At 42.0% G+C, this 12,735-nt stretch overlaps 1 protein-coding gene across 1 annotated transcript; it reads left to right on the top strand.

Moving 5' to 3' along the window:
* The first annotated feature begins 1,709 nt into the window (after positions 1–1,709).
* Positions 1,710–10,595, top strand: klf3 (Kruppel like factor 3 (basic)). The gene is made up of 6 exons (XM_062516194.1): positions 1,710–2,055; positions 5,273–5,328; positions 6,038–6,638; positions 6,858–6,993; positions 8,313–8,473; positions 8,709–10,595. Exons 2-6 carry the CDS (start codon positions 5,290–5,292, stop codon positions 8,888–8,890), a joined length of 1,119 nt encoding a protein of 372 aa, XP_062372178.1. The 5' UTR covers positions 1,710–2,055; positions 5,273–5,289; the 3' UTR covers positions 8,891–10,595.
* Positions 10,596–12,735: the final 2,140 nt, after the last annotated feature.

The following is a 12,735-nucleotide window of genomic DNA, read 5'->3' on the forward strand; positions in this document are numbered from 1 at the left end:
TGAGACTGTTAATTAACTCTCTGTGTGCAAAAGTTTCATGTAATAGCCTGAAACTATATTAATGTTAATAAAGGATAGCACTCCTCCTTGTCACCTTGTGACATGCACTTACACATCAGTTGGATATTTTCATAAGAATTGAAGTAATTTAGGCCTAACTGAATAAAATCACCTTTTCCCTTCAATATCTTGTCATATCGAACACCAAGTGCTTTGATCTCACATTAGCACTGCTATATTCAGAAATCCTATACTGGATGTGTGTGTGTGTGTGTGTGTGTGTGTGTGTGTGTGTGTGTGTGTGTGTGTGTGTGTGTGTGTGTGTGTGTGTGTGCGCATGCGTGTGAGTGATCCTTTTGCCTTCCCAAAAACAATAATGCATTCAAAAGTACCAAACCGACTAATGGAATGTGTTGTAAAAGTCAACACAGAAGCAAGCACACCTTGGCCCCACCTTGGCTTCTCTAACCTGTGGCCTATTTTTCCTGTCTTCTTTCATCCTATCCTGTGGCTACTAGTGACATTTTGCTCCCTGCTGGTTCTTGTTCAGTTAATGTCATGCTTGACATATGAAGCATACAACTTGAAGAGAGAAGGGAAACTGCACATGAGGTTTGAGTAGCCTTTGCCTGGGCCCAGAAAAGTCTTTCAAAGATCACATTCTACAAATGTTATCTATCAAAGCCCTAGATCTTATGTCTTTGGTGGTACGTTGTTTGTTGACTAATGTTTTAACTCTTTGCGGAATAACAAATTGAGCTATTGAATTCTGTTTGTGCAGAACAGCTGGTGAATGCCAGTTAAATAGTAAGAGGCCTTCATGGAAGAACTTGGGATAAAATTGGATGGGAGAACAGCAACATTGAATCAGTTTTCCCTGATAGGTTATACCCCATAATCAATTTTTGGTTATTAAATGGGGGAAAAAAAACTTGGTTATGGGAATGTTGCTTGAAAGTTGCAAATGTTGTCCTATGGTTTGCCAGGAAAGTGTTTCTGATGGAAATACTATGTTTTTTACTATTTGTTTTGGTTTGCATAACGTTCTGCTAACATTTTTCTAACATCCGTTTTATGGTAACCTAGGGGCAACTTTTAGAGAATGTTACTATTTGGTTGCACTAACATTCCCCTAACCTTGTAAATTAAATGTAAAAAAAATGAATAATAATTGAAATATAGGCTATGGAAGGTTTGCAAATTGATATGCTCCTTTTAAAGAATATTTGTAGAACTTTCAAAATAGAAAATACAGTATTTTATTTCGATGCATGTGATAGCATAGTAGTAGACTATAGCGTACTGTAGCTGCCTGGCTATTCTAGGCCTAACTGTTGGCTACTGCAACTAGCACTGATTGTTTTCAGGAGGTATACAGATTAGTCTGTCAACTTTTGCCAGCTTATTGACCATGTGACAAAACAGTAAAGGCTGTAATTTGTCATTTCATTTTGATCACTTTGGGGGAGTATTAGGCAAATTGCTGTAAATAGGCAACGTTAAATTATTCTTAATGTTTTTCAATATTTGTCTTGGCAATTACGGCAGTCTCTTCTACAGCGTGAAAACACACACACACACACACACACACACACACACACACACACACACACACACACACACACACACACACACACACACCGGGAGCCAGATTCGCGCCCCACCCTCCCCACCCTCGCCTCCAGTGGCCGCCGGTCTCCGCCCAGGAACTCAGCACGGCCCTTCCAATGATCATATGACAAGCACTCTTCGCGGAGGTAAAGCACTTTAAAGAAAAGTTTCGTAACTTGAGAAAGTTTTCAGAACCATCTGCTTGTGGACGGTTTGTGTATGGACTTCTTGCTAAGCGTGTTCCTCAGCGTTTCCTAAGGACAAATGTGAGAAACAACCCGCGTCGTCATTTTCTGCGTCACCTTTTCGCCTGTGCCCGAAATCCTGATTTTTCAAGAATCCACGCTATTCTCTTGAACAACGGAATATCGACAACTTCAGACCTATTTTCCCTCCGAGAGTCTTGAAGAGAGACTCATCAACAAGACCAATAAACCACGTGAGGTAGGCAAAATAAGATAAGTGTGTCAATTGTGAATTGTGTCACTGTTGTTTGGATGTGTGTTACTATTTTTTATTATTATTTTAATTTGTTTAAAGGATTAATCACATCACACATTTGTGGCTCAAATGCCAGAGCATCGTTGGCTGTCTTACATTTTATAGGCCTGTCATGTCATATTTAGGGTACTCAGTGTAGCCTACAGTTGGTTTAGGCTACTTCATCCAGCCCATGTCTGACCACAGGCCTATATATTTAAAGCCGAGATAACTTTTAAGAAAATTATTGTAAAAACGTTTGATGCTATTATGACACCTTGATGCAAGACCTACTTTATTGCTCACAACGAGTAGAACTAGTTAAACGTATGTAGGCTATTAATACAACTAGTAGGCCTAGGCTACTGTATCCTGCTTTTAGCCTATATACATTTTTTTCAGTATTGTTGCAGCCTATCCTGATCTTTAACAGCAGTCATATGGGACAGGGACACACCATTTAGTCAGTAGCACATATAATCAAGAAGTGTTATCCATTTTTACAGACAGGATCTGCAAGTAGCCTACTTTGTGCACTGAAATGAAACTCTCTCAGACACTCTGATGCCATGCTGGTGTGTTTGTAGTTTAATCTGGTGTACCTGAATAAACTACAATATAGGCCTTCATACGTGTTTTTTTGTTGAGATTGTCTGTGTGACCACCTCCTCACATCTGTGTATGGACCTTTATGTTAGCGCACTCCATGTGGGGATTGAATGTCTGTTATGTCCTCAAAAAGGAGTGAATGAAGCATCAGTGATTACAAGCAAGCTCCCAGAAGTGAAGCAATTACAGTAAATGCCTGTACTCTGGTTGTCAGTCTGTCCTGCAATCTCTGTCTCTGTCTCTCTCTCTCTCTGTCTCTCTCTCTGTCTCTGTCTCTCTCTCTCTCTCTCTCTCTCTCTCTCTCTCGCACACACCCACTCATTCACTGTGCCCGCTTGCCTCTCTCTGTCACCTATCCTCAGCTTTTGTTTCCTGACTTTTTGTCTCAAGGCTACAGCTTGCGTCAGACATTCCACTTGGCACATAGAGGCTCTCTTCCTGTTTGGAGCCTCTTAAGGGAGACTGCCTTTGTTGGGGGGAGGGGGAGGAGAAGGGCGTGCTCACTTACACACACACACACACACACACACACAAACCCCACCCTCTTACACGCCTTTCCCCTGGATCAACACACTGATGTTATCTGCTGGAACAGCACACACACACACACACACACACACACACACATCATTGCTCAAAGGGCATGTAGCTGGGCATACAGGGCTAAACATTAAATGTTTTTGTGTCAGTACATGTACAGTACAGGCGAGGCATCATACAGTATTTGGTGCAAACAAAAGGTCATTATCATCAGATTGACACTTAACTTTTAAGTGCCAACAGCCTATGCCTTCTCATTCTCCTTGTATTATAGATCAGGTGATACAGAAACCCACCACCACACAGACCAGCTCATAAAAGCATGTCCTCTGATCCGGCCCATCCTTTTTTCCAAAGAAACCCACTTCATTCCAGATTTCAAGTCTTGTTTTTGCAACACCACTTAAACGATTGTATGCCATGTTTTTTGCAACACAACTTAAATGATTGGATTATGGTTTTAGTTTTTGCGTTAAAACACCAAGGCAACCTTGTCCCCAAGATAGCATGTGCATATTTATCACATGAAGGTTCTATATTTCATCCCCATATTTATATCCTCTTCAGCTTGAGATAGTCTGACATGTTGGGTTTCTGGTCCCAGTGAGATCCTGTTAAGTTGGTACATGTGTTTGACTTTCCTGTTAAACAAGCAGGAGGGGCAGTTATGTCATATCAAGTCTTTGTTCAATGGTATGATATTATGCTTGATTATGTCACGTACTGTATGACATGCATCACATCACCCACACACCTACACACCTAGAGTTGAAGTTTATATATAGGTGGTGTGTGTGTGTGTGTGTGTGTGTGTTTGTGTGTGTGTGTGTGTCAGAGAGAGACAGAGAAAATGGCAATGAAAAAGTCAAGTGCTAAGTGGGTTGTCTGGGTGTTTAGTGTTAATGCGCTGATAATGTTGCACTTAAATGATCAGTACATGTTCCCCCACAAATCCAATGCATTTGTACACACGTATGCATTTACCATATCAGTATTCTATATGTAGTCTGCAAAAGGAGAACATGTCAAGGTTCTTCATAAGAGTGTGTATGAGAGCGAGAGAGAGAGAGAGAAATGAGTGAATGAATGTCTTGAAGCTGACCTCAGTTGCCATTTATGTTTAGAGGTTGTGTGTACTCTTTCTTGCCCTCAGTCTCTGTGTGTGTGTGTGTGTGTGTGTGTGTGTGTGTGTGTGTGTGTGTGTAAGTAAGTTAGAGAAATGAATGAATGAATGAATGTCCTTAAACTGACCTCAGTTTGTAATGAATGTTTCGTGGTTGTGTGTTCTCTCTCTCTCTCCCTCCCTCAGTCTCTGTGTTTGTGTGTGTGTGTGTGTGTGTGTGTGTAAGAGAGAGAGAGAGAGCGCGAGTGTGAATTAGTAAATGTTTGTGTGCCTTGATGTGAGTAGAGTAGTCTCTTGGCAACTGTTCTGGTTACACCCTGCCTGTCACCAACCTCAGCCTAACAACAACTTTCTGCAGTTTGAGGAGCAGGTCTGTGTGAATACAGTGTATTGTGTGTAGGAGCAAAGTGCTGTAAGCATGCTCTGAAGCCTTTGATGGAGTTAAGCTTCGGTGTTAATGTTTAATTGTAGACTCTCTCCATGATCGATAGACTTTGTTCAAGATGTAATTTCTTCCTATCATATATTAACTTTGATCTTACTTGATCTCCCGGTAGTTATAAAAATCCCTGATCACCGATATACATGAACACACAGACACAAGGACAAGTGCATCTTAAAAACAAGATGCAAATCGGTTTACCTGCTTTTTAAAATGTGAAGTTTGCGTCACAGTTAGCGATGACAACATCACATTTCAAAATAAAAAATAGTAATACATAGCTACATGATATGAACTGTGTACTGAAATGTCAATTTTCAGTGGGGTATTTTTGTCCTTTTGTGTTCATGTTCATTTTGGTTTGTCTGTATGTTTAAAAGCATTCTAATGGCTGATTGATGGTGTCGCTAGTAGAGCTGGTGGCCTACTGGTTGCTGATGCCTGATGCTTCCTATCTCATCTCACAGGTCCACTTGTGCCAGCCATGCTCATGTACGATTACCCACTAAAGGACATGGAGACGGTGAGTTGCCCAATGCTCCCTTCACATTTCATATTTGATCCATAGGTTGTGTAGGGTCTTTTTTTATCTTTATCTCTTTGTTGGTTTTAATGGATAGACTGCTTTGAATGTGTTGACACCTCGTCCTGAGAGGTTGTGCCAAAATGGAACTGGTGGTGGAGGGAATCACTGTCTCTTCCTCTTGCACAAACTGATGTATGGAACAGATACATGCTATAGGCAGACTGACAATCAGCCAGATAGGATACAGTAAAGGGATCTGGAGTTTGGGAGTAGATATGTTGTGGACTTAGAGGGCTAAAACGAGTATATCCCTCTTTTCATGCTTCACTGGTTTGAGTCTGAGTGTTGGTGTATTGCACACTGAGTGGGTGTCTCTGTGGGGTGCTATGTTTAAATCCAGGTTTGAGAAACATGTGATGCAACAACAGAAAAAAAGCACAACTCCATATTGGTCATCTCTTAACCCAGTCTCATTCTGTCTCTCTCACAGATGGACACACATTCCTTAAGCATGACTTGTGCTGGGTGTGTGTTGCTGTGTGTCTTAGAGAGAGAAAAACAATATTTGAGTTTAGGGAGGGTGTTCTTGTGACATCAAAATGCAGTCTGTTGTCCGATGTGTTTGTGTGTTTGTGGTCCTGATCATCCTCTGCCATGTTGTATAATATATCTCTTATGACCTTTTTGTCTCCCATTCCTCCCTCAGTCGGTGTACCAGGGCTATCCTTCAGTGATGAAGCCTCAAGTGGAAGCTTATAGTGTCATCTTCCCTCCTCATGTGGGCCCCAGTGCTGCTGGTCATCTCTACCCATCTCAGTACCCAAGCCACACTCACTACCAGCCCCACTACCCTCTTCAGACGTACTCTAGCCCCCAGCAGTCTGAGGCCCAGCGCCCCTCCACGGCGCAGGTGGAGCCTGTGGATCTGTCTCTCAGCAAGCGCTCCTCGTCCTCCTCTCCATCCTCCTCTTTCTCCCCCTCCTCTCCGTCCTCCACCCGGAGCTCTCTGTCCCCTCCACACACGTACAGCAGCCCTCACACACACGGCAGCACACACTCCCTCTCCCAGACGCTCACCTGCTCCAGCTCCAGCTCCTGCTCCAGCTCCCCCAAGCCCCGGCACCAGTCTCCAGCAGCCATGGCCATGTCCTTCTCCGCCATGATGCCCGTCTTGCACGCCCCCTCCGGAATGATCCCCGTCATCCTGCCCATCATGTACCCCTCTACTATGCACCCACCAATCATGCTCTCTCCAGTGGCCACCGATGACAAGCATGGCGGGGCAGTTGTATCCTCACACAAGCATGGTAAGTGGACTCACTCCCTGTCTCTCTTTGTCTAACCCACTGTCAGTTTGCGGACAGGTCCCAAGCTGCCAAATATCAATGCTGCAAACTTACACACACTTATTTGTTCCTTTCCTCCAACTTGTTATCACAAGTTTCACTAGCCAAATATCAAACAAACGTACATACACACACACACACACACTTGTCATAACAATATTTCTCTTGTTTTCTTTGTAGCCTCCGTGAAATCTCCTAATTTTTCAAATGACATGGAACCATTGAAAATCAAATCCGAGCCTGGCACTGAAAGTTCCCCAGAGCCCTATGATGAGGAGATAACAGCATCAGTGATCAACAGACACCTCTCCTATGAGTGAGTGTGATATGTTCAAAGCATGCACTTCTGTATTTTCTCTTGCACCTCCATGCATCTTCTGCTCACACAACCACAGAAGGATACAGGTTCATTTACTCCCTCCATAGATTTACTAAAGCTTGGACCTTTTTATCTCTGTATGTGAACAACGGCCATAATGGATTTATTTAGTGATCTTGGTAGAATGTGTGGTGTGTGGGCAAATGTGTGTGTGTGTGTGTGTGTGTGTGTGTGTGTGTGTGTTTGTGTGTGTGTTATTGCATATGCTAAGCATGAGGTAGAACATGTCCTTTCTTGCCCTATCTGGTGCTGTAAGTGGGGGAATTTTGTGCATTCTTTAAGAATGCAGCTAAATGTCAACACTCCACTTTCAGCACTGTACACCTGCTACCCAACCCCCATCTCTCCAAAACACACCCTGTTATTATTGCTGAAACTCTCTCTGACACACACACACACACACACACACACCGCATTTTAGTGTTATGTGCATTTGCATGTCTACACCATTGGCTAATGCTATCCATGTCAAAAAGATGTCAAAAATGTGGGTGGTATTGTTAACAGTATAGAGAGGTACCGAGCGCTTCCTTGAAAGATAATTTAGGCTCAATTTAAAATGATCAAGACAAATAATTTTTTCACTGGCAACCAAATCTGCTTGTTTACATTCTTGATCTGGTCTTAATAAAGCGCTAGGTAGGTCTCTTTATACCAGTTAGATGGCAAGATTAATAGCACTTGCCTAGAGAAGCAGTTTTTCCAGTGTGGGTGGAGATAGATGCCATAAGATGTTGAATATGCACGGTATTAAAGGTTATATTGTCCAAAAATATCCTTATTATTTCCTTAGAAATATACTGTCACAAAGGGGGTGTGGACAGAAACAGACACGGGTAGTGAGATGCAGGAAGTCTTAATTACAGTGTGTGTAAGGGGGTGTGGCAGGAACTGAATGGGGGTGTGGTAGCATGTCTGCATTCTGTGGACCGCTACAGGCTCCAACTCGTAAAGAGTAAAAAAAAAAAACAACTGAGAATAACTTTACTATTGAAAGTTAAGAATACATCAACATCCCTGTAATGACCTCTTAAAAACACCAACACAACCACACAGCATCCCCATGATAATGGAAAATGCAAGAAAATCTCAACTGCTGCAATCAAATTCAATAAGCAAACAAGTTAAAAAGGCAGGATAAAACTCAAGCATACTGTAGTGATTGAAAACAATGCTGCCATCTAATGGTCAATTTAGGGAAGTGCCGCAAACTGAATTGATTTTAGCTAATTTGATTAATGTGCATATTTTTTTAGGAGCAACACTCCCTCTGTGATCATGCATCCTGTCAAAGCTCGGCATGTGGAGTCGCCAGATCCACTGAAGAAACGCCGCATCCACCGCTGTGACTTTGGCGGCTGCAATAAAATCTACACCAAGAGCTCGCACCTCAAGGCTCACCGGCGCACTCATACAGGTGAGGCGCATACAGACACAGCAGACAGCAGCGGGGGTAGAGCAGACGCATCTCAATCAGTAGCTTTGTTCAGCTCATTTGGATGCATTCATTAAATACTCCATTCAAGAAAATGCCTCAAATGCTATGAGCATGGCCAGCTGTGGCCAAGTCATCACAGCGTGTAACTTGTGTGTAGAAAATACAGGATCTTGATCAGCTCAATGTATTTTAACATGCATTCTCTTTGGTATAGGAGAGAAGCCATACAAGTGCATGTGGGAAGGCTGTACTTGGAAATTTGCCCGTTCGGATGAGCTGACGCGGCACTTCCGCAAACACACCGGGGTCAAGCCCTTCCAGTGCCCGGACTGTGAGCGCAGCTTCTCCCGCTCCGATCACCTGGCCCTGCACAGGAAGCGCCACCTGCTGGTCTGACCAGTGAGCACAGGGCCCCCCTCCGCTCCGCTGCTTCTCCCACAACTATTTATCCCCTGAGCCATCCTCTACCACTGACATGAGCAGAGTGGACCTGTCCTTGCTCAAAGGTCCTCGCTCCAAAATGCAGTGACTTCTCTCCATATTTCTTTCATCTCATTCTTGTCATTTTACTCGTGTGCTTTGTTACCGTTAATATTTGCAGTTTATCCGTTGTGAACTTCCTCTGCTGGTCAGAGGACAGACACATAAACAGAGATGCACACCTTTCCATGCACACCATAATACACAGGCACACAGATACAAGAACAAAGTGTACATTCTCTGTCTCTCTCAGATATAAACAGTGTGAATCTTGTTTTTATCACGTGCACAAAATGATTTGGGTCACTCACTAAGTGCTTTTTTCTATTATTTTCTAATTGTTTTAGACCTTCTCACCACAATAACTGATTATCTTCCACCTGCCTATTTGAATGGGTGATTTTGTATAGAGATTTCCTTGTGTGTGTGTGTATATAGAGATTTCCTCGTGTGTGTGTGTTTTTGTGTGTGTGTGTGTGTGTGTGTGTGTGTGTGTGTGTGTGTGTGTGTGTGTGTGTGTGTGTGTGTGTGTGTGTGTGTGTGTGTGTGTGTGTGTGTGTGTGTGTGTGTGTGTGTGTGAGTGCAAATCCTCATGTAGAATAGAACTAATCAAAGAGAGTATAACACTTTTATTGTGTAATGCATCTTTGGTTGTAAGTCAAGATTTTTAGTTACAGAACATGTTATTTTATTATTATTTGTCTACAATATGTCCACATGTGTTCATGATCTATTTATTTTAGGTCACATCAGACTATGTATGGCTCATTGTATCTATTACCTGAAGGGAAAACGGGCATTGACATGTAATTCAAAATGTGAAATATTTCTGAAAGGGCATTATTGTCAGTTAATGAACTGAATGTTTTGGTATTGTTTTGGTTGTTGTGTGTATATGACACATATGTGTGTATATGACACTTGTAATGTAAAGGAATCATGGAAAACAGGGAGATGCCTTTGATGGCATTTGTGCTAATACTTTAAGACCATTTCCGAGGAAGACATTTGTCATTGTGATGGATCATGTGCACTTTAAAATTGATTTTAAGCCACGGTCTTCTGATATGTTTGGAATGTTGCATTTCTGAATGCTTCTGGAAGGTAATGCTCAGAGTCACACCTACATCACTTCTTCACTCAACATGTCACTTATATTGCAATACATCTTCCAAGAGGGTGCATTTCAGGATGGGTGCCTGAAAAGGTCCCTGAGGCTAAATACCTCTTTTGGAAGAGTGATAGTCCAGGCAGAAATTAGGGAGCAGGAAACATCTATGTCTGAGGTAGATCCCAAAAGCCACAGCAGCAAAATAATGCAGAAATATGCAAAAGACTTATAACACAATTTTACAATTTTTTATAATAGAAATTATAATATATTTTTATAGAATGATAATGCTGAAGTGGTGAGTTGTTTTTTATTTTATTAATTGCATGATTTTTTTAAATCTGAAATTACAACTATACATTTCTTTCAAGATGTGAATCCTCATATAAAACGTATATATTTTCACAGTTCAGAGGGAATGGACTCTTAGCATTGTACTAAACTGTGAATGGCTTATATACTGTACAGATGCATATGGTTTTTATTGTCACAATAAACATGTATTGATCATTTTTGCATCAAGAAGTGTTTTTCTTTGATGTCAACATTGTACACTTTAAGCCAGCAGAAAACTAAATTCAGGTGTTTGAATTCCACTATAGGCTACATTATCCATTTCAAGGGTTTTACTGTCGTCTTAAATTGATAAAATAACATTCAATTTATGTTCAATCATCTCTAAAATATCTAATGTATATGTCAACTAATGTATGTCTCTTGTGAGCACAAACAGCGCTACTCAGTCTTGACCGGTATCTGGTAGCAATATCTGGATTTGTAGTGTAGGGGGCGGATGGAATTTCATAAACAACTGTAGCGGCCAATAAATGGCTCTGGGCATTCATAAACCACGCTTCAAATACAAGAAAATGAATGTGTGGTTCCCAGACCCCAAATGTCAATGTTGCAGATTGAGATGAGGTCTGGCGTTAGCAAGGCTTATGTACAGAGTACAGACATCAAACCACCATATTCTTTGTTTGCTTTTCCATCTTAAAAATGTCCTACTAGGCCTTTTCTGCCAGTGAGCTTACCTCAGACAGAATGTTTGTTCCACTGCAACTTCACACCTTTTAAGCCGCGGTCAAGCACAAATTGACAACTTTATGATAAAAGGAAGAGAAGCTCACAAAGATGATCTGATCAGATTTAGACTGGTCCTACCATACTCTCGTACATTCATCATGTACAGTGAGTCTGCCCCCTTTCCATTGCCAAGTGTGAACTTCCTTGAATGCGGACACTCTGTTGATGTCTGAAACTATTGGATCTGCCCAGAGCCATGCACTCGGAGCTGCCACAACCAATTCGCTGATTGGACCTGCACATTTTTGTCTTGAGAAACCCCTGAAAAGAAATGAAAACTGAATAGAAGTACGTAGGAAGGCGGAGCCAGGCTACTCAGATTTGGCACCTGGGCCGACAAAGATTTTATTAGTACTAATACGGTTACATATTTTACAAAGCAATCAAATCAAGGCTGCAATTCTGATATCCTCCATACTCAAATACTCAATGACAATGTGATAGCGATAACAACCAAGGTTAATGCATGGACATGACCTTATAGTCCTATGAGTGGGGAAAAATCTGATGAATTTGTGTCACACACTTTGTGAGTGAGAAGCCCTCAAAGGTGATGTATTTTCACATAATGAATTTATGGCCATTTTCAGAGCTTTGCAGAGGGGGGAATTATATACAAGATCTGATCTGATCTGACAGGAAAGTGTGCTTTTATTCACAGTTTCACTAATGCGTGTGAAATACCAAAAGAGCCAATAATGTTGCAAGTTGAACAAAAAGGAATGTTCACCAATGCTTAAAATGACTTGAAGCTTCAAAGAGCTGTAGTTTTGGAACCATTAGTGATGCTGATATATAAGATGCAAAGGTTTGGTCTACAAACACCTTTTTTTTTAGATTTCTTTGGGAGAGGGTGACCTGTCAGCCACTGGGTGATTTGACACAGGATGCACATTGTGTAAATGCTTTTATATATATATATATATATAGTATATTGTCATACAATAGATTCACCAATCTGTTAGGGTGTATAGAATAGCCTCTTTTATGGCCTCTTGCTAGAGCTCTTATAAGAAGGGGCGCCCGCTGAGCATTGTTGCCTGGCACCTCTGGTTGGATCAGCTCCAGAGTCCCCCTCCCCAGAACACGGGTGTGATATGGCCCGTCTCCTCTCCCTACTGCCCTCAGCCTTGACTGACTGATCCTCATCTTGGATCCTCAGCAGGCCTGACCTGCCCTCCTCAGCTTTCTTTGGTGCTGTGCCTCAGACTCTGCAATGGCTGTAGTTCATTCTCCCTGCAATCTGCTGCCAATTCGGTATATTTCTCCCGCTCTAATGGAAGGAGAGTTCCTGTATGACAACGGCCTGGGTTACAATGGACAAAAGATGATGTCTGGTCTCAAAGATATTGAGGTTATCCTGATCTTGCAGGTCAGCTGCTGTGATATTCGAGTGATGAGATACGGTATATGCTGGAGGTTTGTTGCAGGTTGCTGTGGGGACTGGGTCTCTGTTAACCACATCTTCCAAAGCTGACCAACTTCCCTGCTACTGCTGATCTATTGGCTCTATAGTTCCTTGATCTCTGGGTAGGCCCACTGACCACTACACCATCAGCTTTCT

This window comes from Sardina pilchardus, chromosome 2 (genome assembly GCF_963854185.1).
Source record: "Sardina pilchardus chromosome 2, fSarPil1.1, whole genome shotgun sequence".
NCBI lineage: Eukaryota > Metazoa > Chordata > Actinopteri > Clupeiformes > Clupeidae > Sardina > Sardina pilchardus.

Coding starts and splice junctions, on each gene's coding strand:
- klf3 (XM_062516194.1), top strand. CDS start 5,290: ATGCTCATGTACGATTACCCACTAAAGGACATGGAGACG. Junction 6,639..6,857: donor TGTATCCTCACACAAGCATG/GTAAGTGGACTC, acceptor TTTTCTTTGTAG/CCTCCGTGAAATCTCCTAAT. Junction 6,994..8,312: donor AACAGACACCTCTCCTATGA/GTGAGTGTGATA, acceptor ATATTTTTTTAG/GAGCAACACTCCCTCTGTGA.